Source organism: Anser brachyrhynchus (genome assembly GCF_964034855.1).
Source record: "Anser brachyrhynchus genome assembly, chromosome: 20".
In the NCBI taxonomy this organism is placed as follows: domain Eukaryota; kingdom Metazoa; phylum Chordata; class Aves; order Anseriformes; family Anatidae; genus Anser; species Anser brachyrhynchus.
Window position 1 is genome coordinate 3675445 of NC_137713.1, and position 26481 is coordinate 3701925.

Sequence of the window (26481 nt, forward strand, 5' to 3'; positions counted from 1 at the left end):
CTTTAAGGGACAAAAATAAATATGTTTTCTAGAAGAAGAATTTTAAAGTAGTGAATCATCAGGAAAAGTGAGATGTCAGAATGACCTACTGAATCAGAGCATGGGTTTCCCCAGAATGCTTAGTAGAAGTTAAAGAAAGTATCTTTACTTTATGGTCCATTCCTTCAAGTTTATTAGTGTTTCCAGGAAAAAATACTGCAAGGTAACAATCGGTTGTCTCCAGAGGACAATATTCAACCTCTCTTCTCGGTCCCTTCGCTTCCGTTCACCCAACAAAGAGGAGTCTGCAAATGAAAAGCAACAGAAATATAAAACCACAGGCTGACAGTTCAAATTCCATCCCGCCCAAAAATATACCGAGTATTTCTTGTTAGGAAGAACAAGAAAGCTCCCAGTCATCTTTTCCACTTATCACAAAGCATCTGCTCCAAGGGCATCAGAAATCGAGTGACCTCCAAAGGAAATACGGTGGCTTTTTTCCTCCACGTAGCTGACAGCCATTCAAGAACTGGCTCAGGGTGCAGAAAGACTGTTAAATATATTAGCATTTATGCAAAGTATTGCGCTATTAGCTACAAATCAGCTAATCCAACAGGTCAAATGTGTCCCTATTGCCCACTACAGAGACCACATTTCACTTTGAACCTCTGAATTTGGTTCTCTTCCAAAGCTATTCTCAGACGTCTCCAATCGAAGTAGATTGGATTACGTGTGCTTTCCACACACTTCAGTCCCCGTGTAACTGGATAACAGTCTCCCTCCTCCCAGTCAGAGGGCTCAGGCTATGTGAAGCCGTGCCACACTGCTCAGCTTCTCCAAAACGAGCCCACGAGACAGGAAGTGCTCCCACAAGAAGGGCCTGCCTGTAGACCGCAGCCCTTCGCTAGGCTGACACTACACATTTGGTTGCTTTTAACCACAATAATTCGGTTATATTGCAGTGCCCGACACAACAACTGTAACAGCAGTTATTGTACGTTTCTGTACAAGTACAGAAAAAAGGATCTTCTAATAAACACGTGTTATTTTGTGCTCACAGTACAGTCAGGGTTAATAAAAATCCTTAGCTATTTTTGGATGAGGATGCTTTGTTCAAAGGTCGTCAGGCTAAGGAGTGGCAATCATTTTTACACTTCTAAAGAAAATGAATTCTGAAATACGAAAAAAATCATGAAACAGTGGGAAAATATGGAAAACTAACTTTTATCCAAATACTATTCAAATTTTAAATTGGGATAAAGCTGTTACATATACAACATGAACCTAATCTGAATCCCTATCATATTGTAACCCAAGATGTTTTATTCCAGTAATTCAAACATGCTGCCTTATCAGATGTTAATATCTGCATCGAAATCACATACCTCATTAGTCACATTGCCCATTTAATTTTCTTTAGCTGAATTCTTTACTTCTGAAAGCATCAGTTGCCTTAGATGAACTAACAGAAAGCCTACAATTGCAAGTACTAGATAACATATACACATTCCCTCGGAGGAAAGTCCCAGTGAAGTAAAAGGCTTAGATTTGTTCCATACATACAGGCATACGCTTCTTTGAATCCTACCACATCCCTTGCTTCAAGAATTTTTGTTCTCCACTTTTTCCACTTAATACGTCTAATAAAAACGCTTCAACCTTGTTGTTTCTTTTTATTACTTTGTATGTTCTTAGTAAAGGTCATCAAAGACGATGGCGTAAGACTGTGTACAACTTGAGAAATCACTTGGTTACAAAACTTAATTAAATATGGAACTGGCACATTCAGGAAGCAAACTGACAGGAAGCAAACTAAGATGATTATTACACTACACAGCACAGATAATTCAGTGACACAAGGATCTTCATGAAACATTCTCAATTATTTTTTTTTGCATGAATTCTAAACATGAGCCTAATTTGGACATACCTGTAGGACAAACAAAGGCAAGGCAGGAGATGAAGTAGTTAACTGTTTTCCCAGTAATTTAACATCGAAAAATGATAAGCTATAGCGAAGTTAAATATAAATAGAAACACTAGAAATTGGGAGACTAAAAACCAGATTTCTCCCAGAGATTATTATCAAGTACTAACTCTTCAGAGCCAAAGGGTGGGGCTGTGTAGCCTGCCTTCTACAGCCACATGTTTGCCAGCATAGTTCAGCTTTTCAGCTCCCAGCTCCTATTGGTACCCAAGTCAGCTTTACAGGGCTCGCATGCGTGTAAGCTACAGAATAAGAATGCAGAAGGAAAAAGATTGTAGAGAGAAGCTGAACGCAAATACACAGCATAAAACTATTCTATGGTTTTACATTACACGGGTTCTCTTGATTTCAGATTTATAGATGATTAAGTTTCCAATATTGATTCAGGCTTCTCTCCTTGCATTATCTGGGCATAAAGTGCACCAACAAATTCCTTCTGAGCTTTGTGCTGGCCATTTTGCACACCAGGCTGACCGGCTGAGAACATTCGTCGTTTTCCACCTACCTGTAAAGTTTCCATTGTGCTGTTCTTTGATCATTCCTGTGCGTCTCTGGTCACAATCTGTTCCATTCTCTGCCATTTCATAGATCAATCGCGTACGGGGGATCTAAGAGCAAAACAAAACCAAAAAACACAATGTCTCTATTTCTGGTTATGAAGATTCCATTTACTCCATAGTCAAAAGATGCACACAACCATCCAGTAGTTCTCCAAAGCACAGTTCTCTTGCATCGCACCATTAAAAAGGAGAAAGTGTTTCCATTCCCACAATGACAAAGTTTAAAACATTTCCACCCACAGAAATCTGATTTTTTTCACTTTAACAACACAACTCCCTCGCTCCTCTAACTGAAGAAAAGCTTGTTAAACAATCCCTTCCACTAACCAACCCACTGCCTCGGCTCCACAAGGAGCAGAACTTCACACAAGCTTCAGTTCAATCCCAGAAGAGAGGCTTAAGATTTGATTCTCGTATTAGAAAGCATCTATCCTGGCAGCAAGCTCCCACGTGGTATGCAACTAGACCTCAAAACCTTCTCATTTTAAGAAAGCACCCCTCAGTATGGTAAGTAAGAAACAGAATTCCATCTCATGGTGTACAGGGTAATAACTGAAACAGAAAAGGAAAGCTCTGCAACCATCTAAAGGAAAGCTTTTTGAGAAGTGTATACTCTCTCTGCTAGTTCAGCCTCTCTTTGTTGAGATCAGCCTTAAAAACCCAAAGAGCTGCTGTGGTTTTCCTTATCCAGGAGAGTAAATAGTGCAGCAACTGGAAGCCAGCACGAAGCAGAATGTTGCAAGAGTTTCCCCCCCAACAAGAAAAAAAACATGAGACCTGACCAGCTGACGATTCTTATGCAATCAGACACAAGAAGCAGCCGGTCGGACCCCTTGTTTTAAAAATCCTCTCCTGAATCTTAAAACAGTTTCAGGAATTTTGTTTTGGAAAAAAGAGGCGCGCAAAGCTAAAGCATCTCCTTTGCATTATATTTCTCCCCGTAAGCAAACTTGATTTACAGTTTTTGATATGCTGCTTTTGCTGGGAAGTAGTACAATACTAGAATGACAGGTTATATAAAACTGTATACTGCGGGAAATTAAAATTTTATGGCAAAAATAGTTCCCCTTTGATTTATGTCAGGCTTAAGAACCAAGCCGCAATTCAGGTTTGGTAAACAGGAGCGAGATCTTCGCTTTGATTCACACTGCAATCTTTTTGTCTTTTTTTTTAATGAAACGTTAGAAGATTTAAGATACTATGTTTGTTTCGTATTTCCAGGGTTTCACAAATTAGTTTTAGACAGGTGTTCTTCTAAACAGGTACAATCCTTGTGCTTAATACAAGGAAACAGGGTACAGATAAAATTGCTAGCTAGGCTGTGGTTATTAAAGAGGTTTTACTTAAAACCCAAAAGTCAAAAAGCATCAAGGTCTTAGGAAGCAATACTTCCTCCACCAGCTTCTTTCTGAAATGAAACGAGCACAAATATAAATATGGCTAGTTAAGCAAAGCAGTAGAAATTAATCTCTTGACATGTTAGTTTTTATTCGTCGAAACTTGGGCCCCAGAATACCCAAACCACCAGGGGAATTAAGGGAACAGCCTTGCAGACGTTTGCATCTGAAGAACATTGAAGGGCTCAGCCAAGGACAACGGGGACTGACCTGCTACAGTAAGAGCTCCACAGCGTCCTCCTGCAGTCGCAGCTTTGCTCCGAACCGCTACTCAAACACCGGAGGAACACGAACCTCCCTCCTCAGACCAGGCTTACGGCAGCAGCCTGAGCTGGAAGCCAGAGGAGCTCCACCAGCACCTAGCTGAGGACACCAGGCCAGTCACTACCGCGATATAAGGACCGAACCTTTCGCCACCTCCTAATTTCTGCCGGACAGTAAGGCCCTGAAAATGGTGGAGCGTTCTGTTTCTAGTGATTGCACTTGCCACCGGTGGGTTTATTTTTATGCGCATAAAAATATTTACACACATTTCCCCTATAAATTGATACATGTGTATCAGGCACACACATTTATCAAAGATCACACAAAGATCAATTTGTGAAAAGGAAAATTGAAATTGGGCACCCGCAGTTACAAGTTTTCCTAGGAAGCTAATCTACACCAAGCCACACAAAAAAAAAATCCCTTCTGGTTTAGGGAACGCTGGTCACATTTTGTTGGTGTAAACACCTATTCTAAAATGTCAGTGGAAGTCACACACTCCTAATTTTGAAATTCATCTTTTCTTCCTTTCTTTTTTTTCCTAGATTTAGCCTTCAAGATTGAAGTGTCGAGTGGTTTGTTCTCTGCACCTAGCTTAACTACATTTCAAGGAAGTTAATTCGGGGTGATACAAAGTGCTGTCCGTGGCCGATGCTCACGTCTCGGCTGCGCACAACCCCTCCTTGCCCATGAGCTGCCTTCCACCACAACCCATTAAAGGCCTTCCTGGCACTCAGAGCCAGCGGCCTCTGGGGTTCCCGATGCATCGATGCCCACGTATCGACACGCGTATCACGGCTTTCGCAACCTCAGCTAGCAGAGCCAGTTTTACCCTGCCTGCTCGGGAAGGCATCAGTCTGGGATTACCTTTGCATAACACTACCTCGAGTACACAAATCAGTGTTTACAAAGATAAATAACCCCCCTGCATGTAGGGTAGGGTGCGTACTTGTTAAGAAGGCCCCGAAGTTCAACCATCCTGCAGAAGCGCTCTGAGAACTCAGATTTAAGAACAGAGATGGCTCAGGGAGATCTGGGACCTATCGCAGGGCAAGTCTGGCAGGGCTGTGACTCAGAAACCAACCGCCTGCTGGTTTCAGAAAGAACTTCTCTGTTTACCAAAGCCTAATTGTACTTAAAGCATCCTAGCGTAAGGAACAGGAGGGTGTGCAGCCGGGAAGTTAGCTCCCTGATCCGTTTGACATCTATCCGAACCACCAGTCCTGCACTGGTGTCTCCACGTGGAAGTGGACTGGAGCAGGAAAGGGAGCCAAAACAGAGTTACCCTTCAGTAACCATGTGCACATCCTCAAGTCTACGCCAAATCTATGAGAGCTCGAAGAAAATTAAATGCCAGCTGTCAAACAGCCCCCCTGTTTCTTATGAACCCTAAGACAGACCCACAGCCTACATCTAAAAAGAAATTCCCAAGTCCACTGAGTAGTTACCAGCAAACATCCAAATAAACTATTAAAAGAGCGAGGAAAACAACTTTGAACAGTTTTTGTATCAGAGTCGCTTAGATCATCTGCTAGAGCTGTGCTCAGACAAGAAGTTCTTTGTAGGGCTGAACAAACAGCCCACAAGCCATTATTCAGCTTCAGTGCAATCCATAACACTAAGTACAAAAAGACAATTATTGCCAGTCAAAACGTAAATGGACCAACAAAAAGGGCTGATCACGACTGCGACTGGCACTTCGCAGCCTAAGCGAACAAAGCCTAACGAGCCGTTAGGACACGGGAACATCGCACACTGCAACTTCTGCACTCGGTAACCAAAGAAAAGGACAAAAGTCTCTTCTTTCCGAAGTCCTGGGGAGGCTGCTGGAGCTCCCCGCGTTGGGTCGCTGTTCTTCAGTTACAATAAGGAGAACAAAAGGTAGACCCTCACAGGTGTAACCAGCCGCACTAAGCCAGACAGCTTTACACACCTGCAACACGGTTTTGTTTCAGAGATTGGATGCTCAACGATTTACACAGGGAGTAAGCTCACCGCTCCTCAGCCGAGTAAAGGTTTTGGGAGCACTCTCCTTCAGAGCCCAGCGACTGCCTGCACAAGAACACGTTTAGATAAAGGACGAGACCAGTCCTGAAGTGAAACGTTACGTACCCCTGCAGCTCCGTAAAACCGCGCCACTCTTCACCGCGTCTTCTGTATTCAAAGCCAGCAGAACAGACAACTACGTCCTTAGCTTTGTAGGCACTCAAGACCAAAGTAAGCGCTCTTCCAAACCTTCTGTCCCTACAGAGCAAGGTAACACTGCTCATCACGTGATACAGGACTGCCAGGGTCCCTGACTTGAAGGTTAATAACTTTCCTAAAGCCACGGAAAATATAAAAAGTACCTGCTTTATTTTTCCAGTCCCTTAAGACTCAGGGGAAGCATTCAATTAAAATAAATTAGGACACATCTGAAAGACATTCGAAATCTCTACAGACGTAGCTATTACGGGCTACTTTCATATGAGTGCATTTATTCCCATCCTAAAAATGTTTTTCTAACTAAAGTAGTTTAATCCCTCAACGGACAGGACAACTAATTCAGTTAAAGACTACAGGTTTCCATTTTGTGGGTTATGCCTCTGTGCACCCGACCTATTTTCCAACTCCTAACCAGATGAAGTTTCGAAAAAAGTCATCTTACAATTTAGAGTTAAAATTTCTGTTTTTCCAAAAAGATTTTGGGACATCTCTTCGGAAAGCACAGACTGATGTTGTCACACGAGCTTCAGGGATGCCACGCTTTTTCTTCTGGGGTTAAGAGAAGTTGTGATTCTGCTGATAAGGCTGCGTATATCGAACTGTTCTCCAGTGAATCTTCTCAAGTGAACCACAAACACTGACGGTTGTCTGTGTAGATCCAGCACTAGAATCAGTTAGTATAATAAAGTCATCACACAATGCATGGGTGGAAAGGCATGAAGACGGCAGCAAAGACAAAATTCAGGTTGCCCAGGTCTTCGCTGCGAGCTCTTGCGGAAAGCTCAAAGAAACTCCTTAAATAAAAAAGAAAACTACAGAACTGGGAACGTGAGCATGGCCAGCACAGCACACCGTGCCGCAGGGCAGGGCACAGGCCGGGTCTGAGCTCCTTGCTCCTCATGCAGGCGGGCGGCAGCAGGCCTAGGGGGCAGTTGGCAGCCTAGGGAACGAGGCAGCTCCTCTAACGGGGACAGAGCTTGCCAGGCTGCTGCAATACCCAGAAAGCGGCTTTCTGAGGGTGGCACATGCCGCTGTGAGGGCATCACGAGAGCCCTCCCTAGTGCTGGGCTGCCCTGCTACCTTCAGTTTCTCAAGCTTCCAGCTCAGCTATATCCATGTCTTGAATCAGGCAGCGCCACAACGCTCCTCACGTGCTTCACGCCCTCCCTCCAGCAGGGGTTCAGCGAGGAGCACCATCGCAGCACCGACCGCTGCCTCCTGGCGAGGGCACGGTGCGTACGCCCGAGCAGCTCCTCTACCAAAACCCATCGCTTGGGAAGAACGGTAGCAACAGAGAGAAGGGCTTTGAAGAGAGGGCAACGCAGCTCGGGAAAAAATAAAACAACTTAATATTCAGGTGACTAAGCTGACACAGCGTCTTTCACGTCCTCGGTTTCAGAGGGCCATAAGGAAATCCATGCACGTTAACGGCTTGGCAGAGGGTCTGAAGGTGGCAGTCAAGCTCTCATCGGCAGAATCCCCGTGCTTCCAAAAAGCAGGGAGGATAGAAAGGTCACAGGAGCTGTCACAAAACAACAGAGCCTGCACAAAAAGGCCCTGCTAAAATTTAAGCAGGAGAGAACCAAGGGTGAGAAAAATAAGAGTATGAACCCAGCCCTAGGAATCAGCACCTCGAGCTCCTCCAGCAGCGGCGCAGAGGGCAGTTTGCTCAGAGCTGTGCCCTTATCCTCTGCTCTAGGTGCCGGAGGGGCAGCGTCCCCGCAGCAAGATGCCCGAGCGAGCCCAGCCGTTAAACCACGGTGCTGCTGCTGCTGGAAGAGGCGGCACCGATCGAGTGCAACAGAGACAAAAGGAACAGAGGTACCTAACAAGTCCCAGGGAGAACGGTGGCCGAAGCATTCTCCTGAGACTTCCTCCTTTTCACAGGCATTCGCAGCCTCTGCCTCGAAGCAACGCGGTTACACGACGGCTGCCTCGGCCACGCACCGAGAACGGCCTGCCCACGCCGTGTGAAGCACAGGGACTACTTCGGAGCCTTGCCAGAGAGGAGAACATTTTTTCAACAAGTCAGCAATACACGAGGCTGCCTGCCTCACGTCTTAATGTCCCCTGGGTCTGTCAGGTCAGCGTGACACCAAACCCAGCCAGGTGCTGTCCCGTGTCCCATGCTCGGTGTTGCAACAGCCTCACTGCTGCACCCTTCGTTCCCGTGGGATGGCAAAGTCCAGCCAGCTCACACTTCTCCACATGGCACTGAAGGTAAAGGTCTAACCGAAGGTGATGGCTTCTCTTCACAGCTCTGCCAGAAAAAACCTGCTCTGCTCTAACTATTGCTCCTGAAGTATAGTAGGTTTGGGTTTGTTTTAGAAACAGAACTTAGTAAGAAATAAAAGGAAGTCTCAAAGCATGCATTAACATCCTAACAATAGGTATTCACAGGACGCAGTCAGACAGTTATGACAGATTCCAAGGCTATTCAAAGACAGCCCCAGGAAAAGACTCTTTGAAGTGGGAACAGCGCAGACTTCCCAGCTGAACGCCAACACCCGCTTCCAGCGCCCTCCCCTTTCTCACTGCCACTTCCCACTTCAAAGCTACCAAGCCCCCTCCTTCCCCCTTCCCACCAGCACCGTTGATTTCACCTGCTAAGTAGGGCAAGAAGCTCAAATTAACAAGCAGCGCTAACCTCCCACTGCACGACGGCAAACGTGCTATTTCAGACTCTCATCCGAAAGTGCAGGGTGAGGCAATCGTTATAACCATCGCCTATTACCAGTGAGAAATAACAATAACAAAGAGCCCGTCCCGTGCTGTGGAAATAAAAGCAGGCTGACGTTACGAAGCCCCTTTGGCGCGCTCCGAGGAATAAAGGCATAACCTCACAGCCCCCCACCTCGGGGCGCTCAGCCCACATCCTTAGCGCTAACTAAAGCAGGGCACCCCCTTGTTGGCAGGCACCGGCTCCGGCAGCACGGAGAACGAGGGCAGGAGCAGATACCGGTACCGAAGCCGTGCAGCTTCTCGGGGGGATCTCAGGGGTTAACCCCGGTTCCGCAGCGCCACGGCCGCACGCCCGCAGCTCCGCTCCCCTCGGGTCCCCGAAACGCCTCCAAACGCCCGGGCTGCAAAACCGGCGCCCGGCTGCCTCAGGGCGCTCCGTAACCGCCTGGCGGTGTCGGTCGGAGCCGCGGGCGCCAGCCCCGTTCAGCCGCTTCCCTCCCCTCAGGAGGGGCCGCGAGGACCCCCCGGTGCCTTGGGGCCCGCCCGAAGCCGCCCCCCGGCTCCCTCAGGCCGCCCCCAGCCCCTCAGCGGCCGGCCCCGGGGGCTGTTGCCATGGAAACCGCGGGGCCCGGGGCCGGCCTGAGGAGGGACCGGCGGCTGGAAGCGGGTTTGGGGGCGGCGGGGGCGGCTCCACAGCGGCCTGAGGTGCCCCGGGGGAGCCGAGCGGCCCCGAGCTCCCCGCCCCCGCCCGCCCGCACTCACCGCGCTGCGCCCCGGCTGCTCCCGCTGGGCCCGGGCCAACCCGGAAGTAGGGAGGCGGAGCCCGCCCGCCCCGCTGACGTCACTTCCTGCGTACCGCACCGCACCGCCCGCTCCCTGTTCCCTCGGGCGCTCTCCGCGTCCGGCGGGGCCCCGCCCCTCGGCGTGCTGGCGTCACTTCCTGGCGACGGCGGCGGCGGCGAGGCCTGGTGGCAGCGTGGAGGCGGCGGCAGCGGTAAGGGGCGGGGGGGGGAACGGGCGGGGCCGGGCTCGGTTTTAACGGCTCTAACGGCCCCGGCCCGGCCCGGCCCGGCTCTAACAGCCCCGCTCCCCCTCTCTCTCGTTGCAGGCGCCCCCCGGAGCCGCAGCACGGCCCAGCAGCCCCCAGCCGCCCCCCCGCAGCCGCCGCCCGGTGCCGCCATGGAGCAGCTGGGCAAGGCGGGGCTGCTCGGGCTGGTGGCGGGCGTGGCGTGCGGCCTCTGCCTCGGCTGGGGCCTCCGCGGGCGGCTCCTGCGGCACCCCCGGGCCCGGGCGGCGGCGGAGCCCCTGGGCGGAGCGGGGGCTGAGGCGGCGGTGCCCGGGGAGGACGGGGAGTTCAAGCTGGTGTTGGTGGTGCGGAACGACCTCAAGATGGGCAAGGGGAAGGTGGCGGCGCAGTGCTGCCACGCCGCCGTGTCGGCCTACAAGCAGGCGCAGAGGAGGACGCCCGAGGTGCTGAAGCAGTGGGAGTACTGCGGGCAGCCCAAGGTGGTCCTCAGGGCTCCCGACGAAGAGACGCTGATCCAGCTCTTGGCCGAGGCCAGGCGCCTGGGCCTCACCGTCAGCCTGGTGCGGGACGCCGGCCGCACGCAGATCGCCCCCGGCTCCCAGACGGTGCTCGGCATCGGGCCGGGCCCGGCCGATGTGGTGGATCAAGTGTCCGGGCACCTAAAGCTCTTCTGAGCCGGGGCCCAAATAAGCGCCAGCGCGTTGGTATGCATCAGTACTGAGGGGTGAAATCCAGAAGTTGGGATGATTCCATATGTTCTCAGTAAAAATAAATATCTTTTTTTTTGTAAAAAACTTAAACTTGCAAAATTTAATGCTGTTTATAAGTTTCTCTAGCTTCTGTATTACATGCTAAAGCGGGAAAGAAAACACTAAGCTGGGTAGAGAGGAGAAGCAGAGCTGAATTTTCCTACCCTAAGCAGGAGGAACCAAGCATTTGTAAGACTTGTGCAGCTGATGATTTAACATTTTGTCTGCTTTATTGACTGGATACAAGCATTAGAGAAGGTTGTCTTGTGCCAAAAATAGAAGGTTCCCCTCCACCATTGCCTTGCACGAGGATATTTTAGATTGATTTTGTAATTCACAACAGCCTGGCTGCCAGAGCAGCTAAAGATTGCCCCATACAGCAGGGGATAGCTGTGGCTAACTTAGTGCAGTTTCTGATCCGGTAACTGATGCAACACCTTGTAACATGTATGAGATGTATGAGACAGAACAAGTTAAACAGGGTGTACAGCTCAGTGCTTAAGAGCTATAAAAGCTTCTAAAGGGAAGCCGTGCTCCTTTCTGGACAGGGCTGCGTAGCTACTGCATTTACAAGAATGTAAGCACACCAGTTTCCCATCTGGCTGACATCGGGAGTTACCCACACATGTATAAACAGCTTGCCACACAGGAAGAAACTTAATTCCTGTTTTACTGAGGATTAAAAAGTTCTCATAGGTCTAAGAAAGCACTCAGTTACAGGAATCGATTACTGAAGTTACTGGGCAAAGGTCAGATGGCCCTGATCATGGCTCACATACTACCCAAATCACAGAGATTCTACCCACGGAGCTCCCTTTTAACTCTAATACTGTAAAAGGCAAGTTACCTGTGCTTCTAATTAGGTGGATTTTCTATTACTTTTAGTTTTGTAGCAAGGCTGATTGGTGGGTTTTTTTTGAGAGTTCTGCTATTGAGCACTGAGTCAGGAGTTCTCTGCAGAGTTCTCGCTCAGGATCCTGTTGAGATCTTACCTAGGCCAGTTTCTTATCAGCCCAGGGAAGGTCTGAGCCCACTGAGACAGGTGAGAGGCACAGCCTGGGAGAGCTCTGTGCTTCCTCCTCCAGCCCTCGGCAGCACAGTTCATCAGGGAACAAACAATCCCAGCTCTAGCCTGCAGCTCCCAGCCCCCCCAGCTTCACACCCACTACCCTTCCACACTGACCTGCTGTAAACGCTCGACTGGGAGAATCGCTCAGTTCAAGCTGAGCAAGGAGGAAGGGGATTCAGCCTCAGAGCTGCGACCTGACGCTGAAGATAGCTGGAGAAGCTTCTGCCTCGTAGCCAGGAGCTATCACAAGTAGGGCCAGGGCTGTACCGTTCATTGCACTCAAATATGACAGTATTCATTGAGAAACATTTAAGTCGTTTTTATTTGAAGCTAAATATATTTAAGGCAACTTACATACCTAGAACATAATCTCCATTTAACTGACACACCCTACTACGATCCTAACGTATCATCTGGGCGAAGATGCTGTAGTTGACCGCAGCGCAGCCAACTCTTGAAAAGTGCTATTTTCTTCTGTCTGGCATCATCTTTCTATAGAAAAAGCATCACATATTTTCTTGTATCGTCCCCTCGGCGCAAGACACCACTACTGGTCTCTATTGCTTCTGTTCTAATGGCCCCTTCTACCCTTGAGGTGTATGCACTCGTATGCCCCCACCGACTAGCACTGTAATACTTGGTTCAAGGTTGAAGGTCCTTTTGAAGACAGTAAAGTGAAGCTACCACTATGCAGCATGTCCACAGTCCAGTAATTTATTTTTAAATTGAGTAATTTCAAATTGCACAAACAAAACTGAACAGCAATATGCTTGAATTCTCTCTTCTGTACACTCAAAACAGTGATCTAAAACACCACAATATCCAACATACACAAACCTCAGGGCAGGGTTAGTAAATACACAGATTGGAATCATGGTGCTCTGTTCCTGAATGGAATGTCCCACAAAAGCACAGGATACAGCACAACATAAGGTCATCTGTTACATATGGAGTGAGCAAAAAGACACTAGCATTTTCTATATGCATAACTGGAAAAACCTGCATAGGTTAAGGAAAAAACTTTTACTCATTTTAAGTCAGGCAAGGTTGTCTGTACGCATCTTAAAATCTTTTAGAGCTATGCAATCCAACCAGGGTAGGATATGCTGATTAGTGTTGTCTCTTGTCAGCGGTCTTGCAAGGTCAAATACAAGTATCTTCACTTTAGCTTTCTCCGAATATACAGTGAGACTTAAATGCATTTAGAATAGACAGTACATACTGTAAGCTGCTCACATACAATGAACTTAAGATTCAATATTAGAGTTTAACACTATAGAGTGCAAATCAGAATCTTCACAATAGACTTAATGGTAATAAGCAGTCCTGCAAAAGCCCACTTGAACAAACTTGTTTAAACTATTCCCCTTTTAAAGTAAAGTCTAAATGACATGGAATGTGAAAAAGATTTAACATAAGTGATTCAAAGTTTGCGCTAGAAAAAACAGTCCTTCATGAAATAAAGGTTACAAGAACACGAGGCAGAACTCTTGCTTTTTCCCTGGTATGAGTTAAAGCGGGGAGGGACGGTGGAGTTTCAGTAAGAAAATATGCTAGCTCCAAACTGACTTGTGCTGCACCTTACATGCTGTACCCAAAGCCAGGCTGCGGTTGCCCGTATGGAGGTGCAGTGTAGCCATAGCCAAAAGGTGCTTGTGGAGGAACTGCAACGCTGGGTCCTGCTGTCAACATTAGCTGGGGCTGACCTGGAAGACAGAACAGTTCCACCTTTACTCCTTGGTGCCAAGAGCTCCGTCAGAATTCCTGTGACTTCCCCGTTGTCGTTTGTCTTTAACAGTAACTCCCCGTTTACCTGGTGTAGGGTTTTCAGCAGCCAGAATGGCTACTTCCCCACAAGGCCTCAGAAAGAGGAAGTTTATTACTAAATAAATAAATAAACACTCTATGACATATGTACACTAACGGATTCTTGCGGTCAGAGGCAAGTTAATTTCTTAGAAATCCAGCAAGGAAAGCAAAGGGACCAGCTTTCTATTTTGCTCACAGGCATTTTGCTCACACAGTCCCGGCATCAGTTTGACTTTAGAACAGCAATCCCTGCTCCAATTTTGTGAGCAACTTAGCTTCCTTTAGGCCAGAGTTCCTTCCATACTGCATCGAGCCTGATGCAGAGGCTGGACCCCAGAGTTCTAAAGCACAAAAGCAGTTTTTGAGTCACATTTGCTACAGTGGAGTAGTTCATTCCAGAGAAATAAGTATTAAATGTCTGAATTTCAGCTACTTCAGGCAAGACTTTAAATAAGACAGCCCAACAGCTTGCAGTTAGGCTAAGACAACCGCTCCAGGCTAGTTCTTTCAGCCTTCCAATAGTTTTAATATGCTTGAATTGCTAAGTGAGCATAAAGACAACTGCATCACAATATTTTATTTTTTTTTCCTTCTTCCTTAGGAGACAGCATAGAGCTGATGATTTATCAGATTAGCACTCAGAGCTAGGTCTTGAAACATCATGCCCTACAGCTTTATGACTGATATTCCGCAATTACTGCACTGCTTCAGGATGTGGGACTAGAGGCGCCAGCGATACACCATCAGCTCCTTCATCACTGGATGGAATTCATATTTCTAACTAACTAAAATCAGTGGAATAACTGAATGTGAAGGAAATACCCAAGATAAAAATAAAGCATATTGAGCAAGATCCAAATAATACAATTCTAGTACAGCTCCTGCACTATTTTCTCTAGAAAATGTTTCCTTAATAGGCTTGCATAATCTTAAATCCTGCTGTCCACACACAATCTTCGCAGCAGCACCAAAGTGGTACTTTATCTAGTATTTTAGAAGATATTCCCTTAAGAATTGATTTCATATGAAGAACATTTCAGGGTGGGGGGAGGACCACCAAAACACATCTAGAGAGGTGTTGATTTAAAAGATAAATGTGTTACTGACAATGCACGAACTAAAATATTACCATAAACAATAGGTTGTGTTTCCGTAGCTTGCTCCTCTTCCTTTCTCAAAGACTCTGATGCATCCAGTTTATCCACCTGGAATTGAAACCAACAATTAAAACAACAACTCCAGAAGAGGTACTTATTCATGGCAGAGAAGTGGAAAAGCCTTAGTGGTATGTTAACACCCATCAAGAAAAGGAGACCATTTACAAGTTAAGATCAATTCAAGTAGCAATGTTGGTACTGGTGCAGTCAAGATTGTCCATTTCCTGAAAAACACCCTTCATTGAGGGATCTGTGGAACTTCATTGACAGCTCGCTCCAGGCCAAAGCTTTGTATGAGAGGTCCCATACTGGACTAGAGCTACTTTGGCATCAGTAAGCTCAGTGACTGTTGCTCCAACTGCTTCGAACCAACAGCCTTAGGTCACAAACTCAGATTTTAGCGGTGTCAGTTGGCGACCTTTGGTGTTGGAGCAACTAAGGTAACGTCCAGACCTGGAGAAGTTTCCCTGAATATATGATGCAAAGTGATCTGAAGTTGGTATTTGTAGAACAGACTGCAATAGCATCCGACATGTCACTTGAGCCTCAAGATTTCACTTTCCAAACCCATTCACTCATGCAATTTAAGTTCAAATGCAGAGAATGCATGTGTATAAGACTTGCTTTTTTCCACTCTAGAACTGTGTGGCAGTCAGCCTAAACCCACAAATACTCGACTTGTTCAAGCTTAGTACACAGTAACAGGACGAGACTAGCCAGCTTCACTCTGCTGCACAGCAAGTGGAAATGTGCTGTTAGCCCAGCCCTACAAAAGGCAAGAGAAGAAACTTGTTCTGTATCGCAGCATCACTTGCTACTAGAACGGATCCAAGGAAACTCAGCATTACTACAGGCTAAGGCAGGCCCTGAAACTAGAACCACAAAAAGTAGGTATTGCTATTTTACCTGGGAGATAAGATTTAGAATAAAGTCAGAGACAACCATGCCAATTACTTTGTAAAACAGTAAGACAACTCACAAACCAGATTAGTCTTTAATTTCATGTGTCCTTAATAAAGGAGCTCAAAGGTAGGTTTCCTGTACTTACACAGGGTCAGCATTACTTAACAGCTACATCAACATCCGTGAGTTGAAGAGTTTTCAGATTAACTGTGCTACGTTAGCAGTTACCTGCAAGCAGCACTAACAGCTTTCTTCTTCCTTAGTTGCATGTTATGTGTTCCATAAACCTCTTAATTTGTAACCTCAATTAGAGGCATTAATCCATGAAGTGGCATAAGTTCTGAGCTTTATGAGTTCGTTCATTGACTGGGCTTCCGTGGCAAGCCTTTTTGTCGTCTCACACCAGTATCTGGCTTGCTGTTGTCAAAGCACACAAGAGCGTATGCCAATGCTTTACGACTCGTTTCCAGACACCGTGCTGAAAACTACACTGTTTTTGACTCAAATAGCAACACACTGAACACAAAAGCACAAGTTTAGAGATGCAGATCCAAGAAGAATGTGCAGGTTTGGTACTAAGCAGAGGCATTTGGTTTACACACGCTTGGAAAGCCTCCAGCCCAGGACATTTAATGCATTTTTGACCCCGTTTTGATGCCTCTCCTCAGAATTAAGCAAATATTTTCAATAACAAGAGCAAGTCTGTAACCAGCCTGCAGGATGGTTCTCACGCCACTTGCTTAAGCGTCATCAGGTTCGGTACCCTAACACACTTGTTACAAGATTGTTTTAAAGGCTTTTCCACAGGGACTGCAATAAGCTGTAGAAGAAAAGTAACATGCATTCAATGTTACCGTGTTATGTGTGCATGAAAAAGAGGCAAAAGTACTGAAGCAGGAGTGAGGTCTGAAGATGACTGCCATACAGGCTCCCCCCAAAAAACCACACGCAGCCCACAGCAATGCCTTGTAGCTTAAGGAGTAGTGGGATGTAATTGCAATGACTGCTACACATGCGTAGTTTATGCAAACACTGCAGTTCAATTACCTTTTTTCACACACACGCTTTCTTACTGCCTCACTTACTAGCTGCTGAAGGACCTTACACTACGCATTTTAGTCAGGTTAGCCTTGAGTTCCAGTGGTGTATTTACAGACATCTTGTCACCAAGAAGCAGTTTGCACTTAGTCCGTCCTGAAGCCATTTGTCAGTTTGCCCTTTGCTCAACCACATTAATGGAAAACTCACACTAGGGCTGATTTCTGTTCTAAGGAGAATTGGAGTGGCATTTGTACGGAAACAAATGGACAGAAGCCTTAGAATTGCTCTTAGGAAGGGCAACATTGCATAGCAAAAGGCAAGACCCAGAGTAGCCTCAGAGGAGCTTTTTATTGTTTCTTTTAAGGGGTAGCAAGAAAAATTTAATGAAGCTGAGGAGCTTGGAAGGCAGTCTTTTTTTTTTTTTGCACAACTACAAGAAACTTACTACAGGGAAGGGAACCACAGACTTGGTCTAATAACTGAGGTTTTAAGTTACTGTGTGAGCTAGAACACCATGTGGATTAGACTAGCACCATAAGAACTGGACACCTGAGTGAGAAAGAGTCTCTTCTGAAGCAGCTAGTATCTATTCTGTCTACTGTCAGCACACATTAGTAACAGTCAAGAGATCAGGAACTGGATCACAGTCCTATACTTGTATATTCTCTAATATATTAGCAAATGCCATATTGGTTTATAGTTCAGAGAGAGACAGCAGTCCAAGACTTAATTATTCATTATTCTAGGTCATTCCTCCAGTCAGTTTGGCAGTCCAATAGTAGCACTTTACCCCTTTGACACCAGGTTGACTGTGATCCAACTGATCACCTGTATGCCCTTCCTGAGGATCTACTAGCATATTAGTAGCAAATGAATCTACTTTTGTCCTACTGCACTATCTACTTGTAGAGTTAAACAATTTGCATATGCTTTAGTGATATATTGTTTGGGGAAAAAGCAGTAGCAGCAGTGTAATAAACGTAGGAAAGAAAAAAACTCATGCAGAATCCTTAGACTTAGTCCTCCAGACTTAAAGATGGAAAACAAGAATCAACTTTCACCTTTTCCTTTATTGCATCAACCTGCAAAGGAATTCAGAAGGTGCAGCTTAGAAAAATCAAATTCCATATTTAGCATATAAGAGGTAGAAACAAAAGTGTCAGGGAAGAAATAATTAAGGTACAGGAGAGCGAAAACAAAGATACACCAGAAGTATCTGCTTTAGAAAGGCAGCTCTGCTCATTGCTAGGTTGTACCGCGTTGATTTCATTAGCTACTCTACAGTTATATCCTAACCCTTCAGCAAATCACGGTGTTTTAATCTTTAAGAATCCTACTCCAGGACTACTAGTCCCAGGAGAGGCCTAGTATTAGCTTGGTACATCAGGCACGTCTGACGAGCAATGCTATTGCTTAGATAGCTCCCCACCTCCCACAAAGTACAGCATTTAAGGATAGCAGCTTCCTTCAGGAAGCAACAGCCAGGCAAGTCTCCTAGACAAACAGGCACTATGGTCTTCATTGACTCAAGCACTGAATTCAACTTTTACTTCTCATACAAGGAGGTTTGATCATTAAGGAATTTACACCATTTAATTTCAAGATACTCTAACAGCTTCGGCAGGGCAAATCTTGCTAGTGACAGCTGGTATTTAGCTGTGACAAATCTGGTTCAAGTCTGTCAGAGCATTACCAAGTATTTTCCCCATCCTAAAGTGACCTCAAACAAGAGTTGAGTCAAACAAATAGTTAGTGTCATTAGCATCAGAGCCACGGTTTAAAGTTAAGTGCACAGCAGACAAAATTAAATCAAGTTCTGGCTATAAAGATTTTTTAGTATACAGTCTAGAATCTAGTTAGAGCTTGTTCTCTGCTGGGATTCCTGACTGACATGGCATATAAGAAGCCTGAATCCTAGAACTACTTAGGACACTGCCCACTGTCAGACAAATACTACTGATGCAGGTTCTGCAACTGGTAGATAGAGTGGAGTCTGCAAGTGTTTCAGTCTCTTAGAGGGCGAAGTCTCTCCCCAGATGGACTGAAAAACAAGTGTGGACATGGACAGACAGACATTTGACGAAGCCCATATCAATGTTAGTAGCAAGCAGACAGTCTCAAGGCATACACACCACAGTGACTAACAAGCTTTCACTGTTGGAGAAGCACCTGCTCTTACCTTGGTCAAGTATTCCTTCATGACCTGAATGAAGTATGGCATGGCAAAGTCCATGATGTTGTGCCTCCATGCTGTTTCCAAGACAACATCCGGCCTTAAAAGATCATAGCAGGTGAACAGACAAGCACCAAAGCATTCTTTCTTGTTCTCCTGCAAGAACCACTGCAACAATTCTTCCGCCAGCTCAGTGTCTTTGGATTCTGAAGCATATTGCATCGCATCCTACAACAGGAGAGTCTGGTTAGCTTCACGTGCCATAGTATATTCACTGACATAGATGGAGTACATAACTAAGCTGCAATTTATTACTGACATTAGCAGAGAGGAGGCATCCTACAACTTGTTTCCAAGAAATCTTGGAAATATACTGCTACTCTGTGCCAGACTAGCAACAAGCACCACCTAGTGGCCTCCAAAAAGATGCAGCTTGACTGGAAAGTCAAGGGATTCCAAATTTTGGGAGTCAGTTAAAAGACTAGAAATAAGTAAAATACGCTAAACCAGATCTGTGCACAGGTCTTACCTTATACAGTCTGTCTTTCTTACAGAGCTCTACACTCTGTTTCCAGCGATTGTTTCCTTTGAAGAGATAGGCAGCAATTCTTCGGAACTCTATCAGCTCATGTTTCTCCAAACGTTGAGCAAGAGAAATATTGTCAAAGTTGTCATATGCATCTATAGAAGTCCTAAGCGCCTGAGGCGAGAACAACAAAGTTACTCACATTTCACACATACAATTGCGTCCTCAAAGATGTCAACACTTTCCATACATCTTCTGTATTCCTACTTCTAGTAAGCTAAAGTATGCTAGTCAGACCTGCAGTGAGAGCTGCTTTTTTTTGGAGAAGCTGGCATTTGACGCACATGGAGTTCAGAGTATTCCAGTTCATATTTTTCAGTAGCAATTGCTGAGGTCAAGAGACTGAACACCTTCTGTACAGGCTACGCAAACAGCAGAATAGTTAGATGTTTGCCCTTTCTGCGAGTTCTTTCCTTAGCATCCCATTTGTTTTAAATAAAAACTGGATCTGTCAAACTAAGTGGTTAGTCTATTCTCAGTAGGAACAGCTAAAAAAGCTCCCAGAAAGCCTGACATTTCTTGACTTAATCCTTCCCTAGTCACTACTAGTTCAGTTTGAAGCAGCAAAGAACATACGCTTAAGGAATGTAGGTTAACAGTAAGTAGGCAGAATCTATTGAAAACAAGAGAGAAACCTGTTTCTAAGTCTTAAAAGCAGACCTAGAGTATTAGGTTAATACTGACACAAAAGCCAGCTTGAACAGAACTTGTCTGAAGCTCAGGAGAAGATCTTTCTTTAATGAAGCACATACAACATGCGAGTCCCTATCTGTTCCAGATGCTGCTGTTTCAAGACCAGACATACCTGGTAGTCTTCTTCAATAATGAAAAGGTTGTTCAGGGACTCGTTCACCGATTTGTTGTTGTGATTTTGAACAGAACGCAAGTAAGGCTTAACCAGTGGTAACTGTTTAACCTTCAAGGAAGCAGACAGACAAACTTAAGTCAAGGCAACTTTCTGTAGATTTCAGCATCCTCCGTGTCAGGTGGTGAAGTAGCTGAGCATTTTTAAATGCTTCTACAGCTAAATGCTTTTGCAATTTTAACTTTTTCTTTGATCTGAATAGCAGGGAAATTACCTTGGTGAAGAAAGTAACAGCACGAGTATGGTCAAGCCGAGGGGACAATACCATCAGCAGATCATTAAGCAACAGAGGTTTAAATTCCAAATAGAACTGAACTGCCTTGTAATACAGCTCCACGTTAGCCACCTAGAAATGAGCAAGGACATACGTTCAGAGCAGAAACTTGATTGCAAAGGAATCCAAATGAAAGATGGACCTAAGCTTACGCATTCCAGCACAATCAAGCCCCCCTCCCCCCTTTATTTCTAGAAGTCCTTTTAGTCACTGTAGTTGATTTGTTTTAAAATTACACAGCAATATCGAGAACTCTGAATTTTAAACAGACTACTCGTGAAGGAAAAGAATGGAAGTACACACATCAAGAATTTTACTTCCTTTCACTAGTAAAGTTATACCTTAGTAATGATATCTTTGAACTGTCCTTCTTTCCAAGCATCTGTTGGGTGGTTCATCATTGTGATTATGGCATTATCATATTCTTCATACTTATCATACAAGAACACCAGTTCAGCCCAGAGATGGGCCTGTTCTGCAGCTCTCAGAACCTAAGCAAAAGGCACATTAGAAATTCCAATTATTTTATATATATTGCTATCAGTGCTTCTCGTAACAGCAATGAGCTACTACTACAAAAGCTAGGGTACACACAGTCCCGACGGATGTGTTTTAAGCTTCGGGTTTAATGGGTCTTTCACCTTGGGGATGTTGACTCTGGACCAGAACAGTTCCAAGTGCTCCCTCATCTTCTGTGGTTTGAACTTGGAGTAAAGAATTGCTAGCTCCGTAAACATTCCCATGTGTGCTCGCTCAAGCCCAAGTGCTGCTTCCAACATAGTTATCAGCTCTTCAAAGTAGCCGCGATCCTAAGAGATACAGTTAAGAGATGTTTTAACATTAGGAACCAACCAGACTCTAGACTTCCAGTCTTAAGCTATATTCTCTACTGGCAACTCTGCCCTTGACTGTAAAAATAGCAGTCAACTTAGTTACCTGGTAATAATTGATTAGCTCTTCCAACTCATCCGCATGCACTACAATATGAAGTCCACACATCTGGGCCAGGCGGAACTCTTTTCCATCAACACAAGCAAAGCAGACCTGGAATTGACAATTTTATTATAGCTTATTAAAAAAAGCTTCTGAAGAGACTACAGCTCTGTAGTTCTTTAAGTTATTCAAGCAGTAAGTTTACCTCTTTCCATGTGCGAGTACTGTTTGCTTTCCGAGCACCATCTACAGCCGCCTGGTATTCACCTAGGTGAACTAAAGTTGAGGCTAAACGGCCAAAGTTGGACACGTTGTTATACAACAGCTTAGCTGCTTCATACATCTTTTCATCGTAACAGCGATCGCCAACCTACAGGAGAGCATAACCAGGTTATTCTTGCAGCTTTTCAGACAAACTTAAATAAAATGCGCAGCATTTAAGCCATTACCAAAATGGAAATGCCTGTAAGGTTCAAAACCTACATATCTAAAGAGATAGAAGTCCCAACACCGCTTTATCAGTGGGGCCTACAGAGCTTGCTCTAACACTAGAGAAAAAAATCAAAAAAAAAAAAAATCACTCACTTGCTGAATATGTGCATTGTTGGGTCCATTGATAAACTCCTCTAACTCTGCTAGACGGTTTGTTTTAGCAAGAGCAAAGATTAATTCTGTTTCCACGTATGACTCCCGGGCCTTCTTGCGTGCCATCTGAAGATATTTCACCAGTTCTTCCCAGTTTCCTATGAAATGGAGTTTCAAAATGCTTAATCCCCACCGAGGTCATTTGTGCTTAGTTTATACTACCAACTCAACCTAATTTGACGTATTTCAAAATATGATCCCCAACAATCATGGCTAGCTTTTATACTGTGTGTGCCACATTCATTAAGCCCATCACAGTGACCTTAGATAAGTCAACTCTGCTATTTAACTTCATGCAAAGGCCACCTTATAAGCAACTGCTCTGACAGAAGTCCCCAGCTAGGTAAAGAAGGTAGTTAGAAGACAACTGATTATTTGCCAATGGAATACAATAACTTTTTCCATTCTTCTTTAGGGCAGTCTTTAAGGGTCAGATTCCTCTGGTTGAATCAAGATACAGGTTTGGCAGAACTGCTTTTGGAGCAACAGATCATGCAAAAGAGCTCAGCAACATCAACGGTAAAGATTTAAATAAAACTTAATCATACCACTGGCATTGGCAGCTTGAACAACTTCCATGTACGAGGAAGGATCATCTGCTTTAATATACGAGTCAATTGCTTCTTTTACCATTCCTTTCTGAAGCTGTGCTTTAGCCAGCTGACTCCACACAGCAGGCTCATTGCAGCGTTCAGCAAATTCATATGCACGATCCAGGTTTCCAATGTGCTCTATTAATACCTACAGAAAGGGTTACCATGATCAGTCACTACCTATGAAGGTCAATTTTACAATACACTACGTTGCGTTTCATGTTACAGTTCCTCACTGAGTCCACACTGAATGTTTGTTCTACTTCATAAGACAAAGACACCGAGCAGCTTTTGGTGCTAACTGGTGTTAAGTACTGAAGTTACAAGTTAACAGCGAAGCCCTTGTGTGAGGATGCACATCACAAATTTACTGCAGACAAATTTTAAGATACCTGTACAGCTGACGTGTTGACATCAAACTTCCTGAAGATGGCAAACGCCTCCTCAAAGAGCTCGTTACTGATAGCTATATTGGCTATGTCTGGAGCATCATAGTTATCCAGGCGATTGATGTATTCCATGACACGCGTGCGATCAGCCTTAATTGCTGTAAGAATTAGAAGGTTCTGCAGATTCCTAAACAAAGAAAGAAAATACTAGTACATAACCAAGTAATGATCAAGAGATTCACCCTCCCCTCTGGAGAAGTTAATGGTTAATTTGCTGTTCCACCTTAGGGCAGCTCAACACCTACATCAGGCATAAATTCAAGTTTCTTGTGACTCAACGTTGACATTACATACCTGTGCTCACTGAACACAGAGTTATCAAGAACTATTTTCTCCAACAGTTCAATAAGCTCATTAGGAAGATCTGCAGTCATGAAGGCCTTCACAGTGACAGACACTTCCTCAGGATCCTGGGTCTCTGACAACGCAGTCTGTACAACCTGTAGGCAGAGTCAAGCCGTTGACACGCCAGGTAAGACAGGTGCAAGCAAATCAAGTTAAGACAGCAACGGCTTTTAATATTTTATCAGCTATACCTGGTCAATCAGTGGTCTTCTGTAAGGGTTGCTTTCCAATAGCACACTGGCCCACAGTTCAGGGTCTTTACGGCGAACCAAGTAACGAGAAAGGCTTTTGAAAAGGGAGTTCTCATTGCACACCTAGTGAAAAAGCAAAGTCTTTTCAGATTGAAGTCACAACTCTGGAGTCTACCAGTGGACAAACTAATTGTAATGTAACATCAAATAAGCCCCCTGAGATGGGGGCTAGAAATCTAGGGCTTTGATACTTCCATTAGCCTCCCATTCTAGGATTTCCAGAGCAATCTCTCATTTCTCATTCATCTACAAAGGGACATTTAAATAGCTACTTATTCGACTGCAAGTGAGCAGTTCCTAGCTTAGTATTTTTCAGGAAGTAAATGTTGTTGTCAGCAATTGTCCTGAAGTACCTATCCCACGATATTCAGGTTAGAACTTAAGCCATGAGTCAGCTGCCTTGGCATACATACGTTGATGAGTTCCAAATCGCACTGTCCACGCTCATAAGCCACACAGGCCAGGTGAGGGTCCCTCTTCTCACAGTACTTGCCAACAACACGGCTATCATAGTAAGGATTCTCACGCAGGAATCTCTCTGGGTTGTTGTTGCTATCAATGTATATTTTGGCCAACGCGTTGTGAGTTGCAGGCTCCTCACAACCCTCGTGAATTCTTGCTTCCAGCCAGGGCAGAAGCAATTTCAGCCTAGAAAGAAGGTGGTTTTGCATTAGAGGTTGAATAAGTATCCCCTTGCACGTTTTCTTCATTATATAAGTCAGCTTTAGTGTAGGAAAGTCAGTAAATAAACCAGTTACAGTACTCCATTTTGGCCTGCATTCTGGTTCACTACTACAGTGGGATAACTTTTTGACATTTAAGAATCACATGCTAAAGCAGCTCATTATCTCAAGACTACTTAATGGGGGTCCTCACATCAGCCAAGAATTACAGCAGACTTCTGCTGCTTTCTCACCCAAAAGCAGCTTCTGGTTATTTGTCAGTACCAGGGTTAGTTACATACTGAGGATGCACACGGATGGATGAGCGTTACGATTACCGGTCCATCAGTATTGAGAGACTTGCAGAAGTTCAGTACCTGTTTCTCTTCTCAACCTCTGCAACAAGTTCATCAGTTGAAAATTGGCCTCTCACAACAAGGATAAGGTTCTTGATCACATCTTCAGAGCAATCTACATCAAGCAGTCCCCCAATAACAACAGGCAGGCGGCTTGGATTCACCTAAACAAGATCATTTTAAGAAATTAGCGTGTTGTCATGCAGCACAGAGTCAGTACTTATCCCTAGAAATACAAATGAACGCTGCTTGCTCAGAGTGACCTCATCTTCCTGCCCTATCTCCTGAGGATCTGGACAAGCTTGAAAAAAAAAAATCAATTCTCCAGTCAGCAGGGGTTCATAACACAGTTCAGTGGCTCGCTAGTGCTCAGCCCCCATAGGAAGAGCTCCTAAAGCAAGCCAGTTTGTCCCTGCAGGAAACAGTAGAGGAGAATCTCCCACCCTCCCAGCCCCAAAGCTGGAAGTTAAAATTACTGTAAGAAACCTACAGTTACTCTACCAAGTCTTCCTCCTTAATGAGGCACATTACTGGGGGATTACACTCTGACTGACTGAAGAATAAATAACAACTCTGACTCACATAAGGGCTAACTTGCCAAGGGCCACTAATAGATACTTAGATATCAGTCTCAAGTATGAGACTTCTTGCTGAATGCTTATAAAAACATTGTGCTTATAGTTGCACACAATACTAGAAAGGTTGATCAGTTTGACCCATTAAAGCTAAGTGAAAAATTGTAACTTACCTTCTGTACATAGATCTCAATATATTTTTGGAGATTATTTCTGTACAGGTACAGCACCAAGTCGTGGACAAAGTCAAAGCGATCACACACAATGATGAGCGGTAGCTGGTCAGTGAGTTTAGCTTCCTACAAGGAAAGAACTTGTGTAATTTGGTTTTGTTCTCAGGGTCAAGCAGAAAGGTATAATCAAATTGTTAAAGCAAGCTGAACTTGGCAAGCCCCAAATTCAATGGTCAATCAAATAACGACAGCTTATTATTTGACTTTTTTTTTTTTAAACAATACGCAGCAAGTAGGAATACACCCACATCAGGGCCTACAGCAAGCAGCTTTCTGAAGTTTAACTGTGCTGCTTTGCATGGCAGGGTCTACAAAATGTTACAACACAGTACAACTATCGTGAGTCTAAGCTATAGGCAGCATTTTTAGTTGCCTCTGGTTATCGGTGTGCAGGATTAGCACTCTGGGATTTCAAAAAGAAATTTAACCAAGACTAAATTAAGTTGTGGACCATAACAGAAAGCTTCCACACAGAATTGACTCCAAGCACCACTGTCCTGTGATACCTTGTAGCAATGGATTTAGAGAACAGCAAGAATCAAGCTAGTAGTCGTACTGAAATTGTTAACCAGATTAAGTTATCTAGAACTATTCCACTTTGAGCATAAGATTACAATTGTTACAGTACAGAAGCTCATCTACATGGTGGACACCAGTCCAAACACAAATTTCAGAGCACTTATTTGAACATGCACATCCCAGAATATAATCC

The 26481-nt window shown here is 44.8% G+C and overlaps 3 protein-coding genes across 6 annotated transcripts in view; 1 reads left to right on the forward strand and 2 right to left on the reverse strand.

Annotated features, from left to right (window-relative positions):
* The window catches only part of VMP1 (vacuole membrane protein 1), a 67662-nt gene extending 57692 nt beyond the window's left edge, over positions 1-9970 (reverse strand). Inside the window, exons 1-3 of one of the 3 annotated variants that reach the window (XM_080563029.1) lie at positions 9837-9970; positions 2472-2574; positions 149-284 (exon numbers count right to left, since the gene is read on the reverse strand). In XM_080563029.1, the coding sequence (XP_080419155.1) occupies positions 149-284; positions 2472-2547 (212 nt within the window). In that variant the 5' untranslated portion in view covers positions 2548-2574; positions 9837-9970. Of the gene's footprint in view, positions 1-148; positions 285-2471; positions 2575-3139; positions 3257-9039 lie in introns of those variants that run through there. The other 2 variants (XM_080563031.1, XM_080563030.1) reach the window with 2 other exon arrangements.
* Positions 9928-10901, forward strand: PTRH2 (peptidyl-tRNA hydrolase 2). The gene is made up of 2 exons (XM_080563045.1): positions 9928-10068; positions 10183-10901. Exon 2 carries the CDS (start codon positions 10254-10256, stop codon positions 10773-10775), a length of 522 nt encoding a protein of 173 aa, XP_080419171.1. The 5' UTR covers positions 9928-10068; positions 10183-10253; the 3' UTR covers positions 10776-10901.
* Positions 10902-12217: 1316 nt separating this feature from the next.
* The window catches only part of CLTC (clathrin heavy chain), a 31874-nt gene continuing 17610 nt past the window's right edge, over positions 12218-26481 (reverse strand). The window contains exons 15-33 of one of the 2 annotated variants that reach the window (XM_080562998.1): positions 25710-25835; positions 24983-25125; positions 24357-24591; positions 23884-24006; positions 23642-23787; positions 23291-23474; positions 22854-23046; positions 22246-22403; positions 21866-22030; positions 21664-21771; positions 21369-21536; positions 21069-21218; positions 20668-20799; positions 20394-20504; positions 19532-19702; positions 19009-19230; positions 17891-17911; positions 14858-14933; positions 12218-13625 (exon numbers count right to left, since the gene is read on the reverse strand). In XM_080562998.1, the coding sequence (XP_080419124.1) occupies positions 13501-13625; positions 14858-14933; positions 17891-17911; positions 19009-19230; positions 19532-19702; positions 20394-20504; positions 20668-20799; positions 21069-21218; positions 21369-21536; positions 21664-21771; positions 21866-22030; positions 22246-22403; positions 22854-23046; positions 23291-23474; positions 23642-23787; positions 23884-24006; positions 24357-24591; positions 24983-25125; positions 25710-25835 (2757 nt within the window). In that variant the 3' untranslated portion in view covers positions 12218-13500. The remainder of the gene's footprint in view (positions 13626-14857; positions 14934-17890; positions 17912-19008; positions 19231-19531; positions 19703-20393; positions 20505-20667; positions 20800-21068; positions 21219-21368; positions 21537-21663; positions 21772-21865; positions 22031-22245; positions 22404-22853; positions 23047-23290; positions 23475-23641; positions 23788-23883; positions 24007-24356; positions 24592-24982; positions 25126-25709; positions 25836-26481) is intronic. The other variant, XM_080562999.1, reaches the window with a different exon arrangement.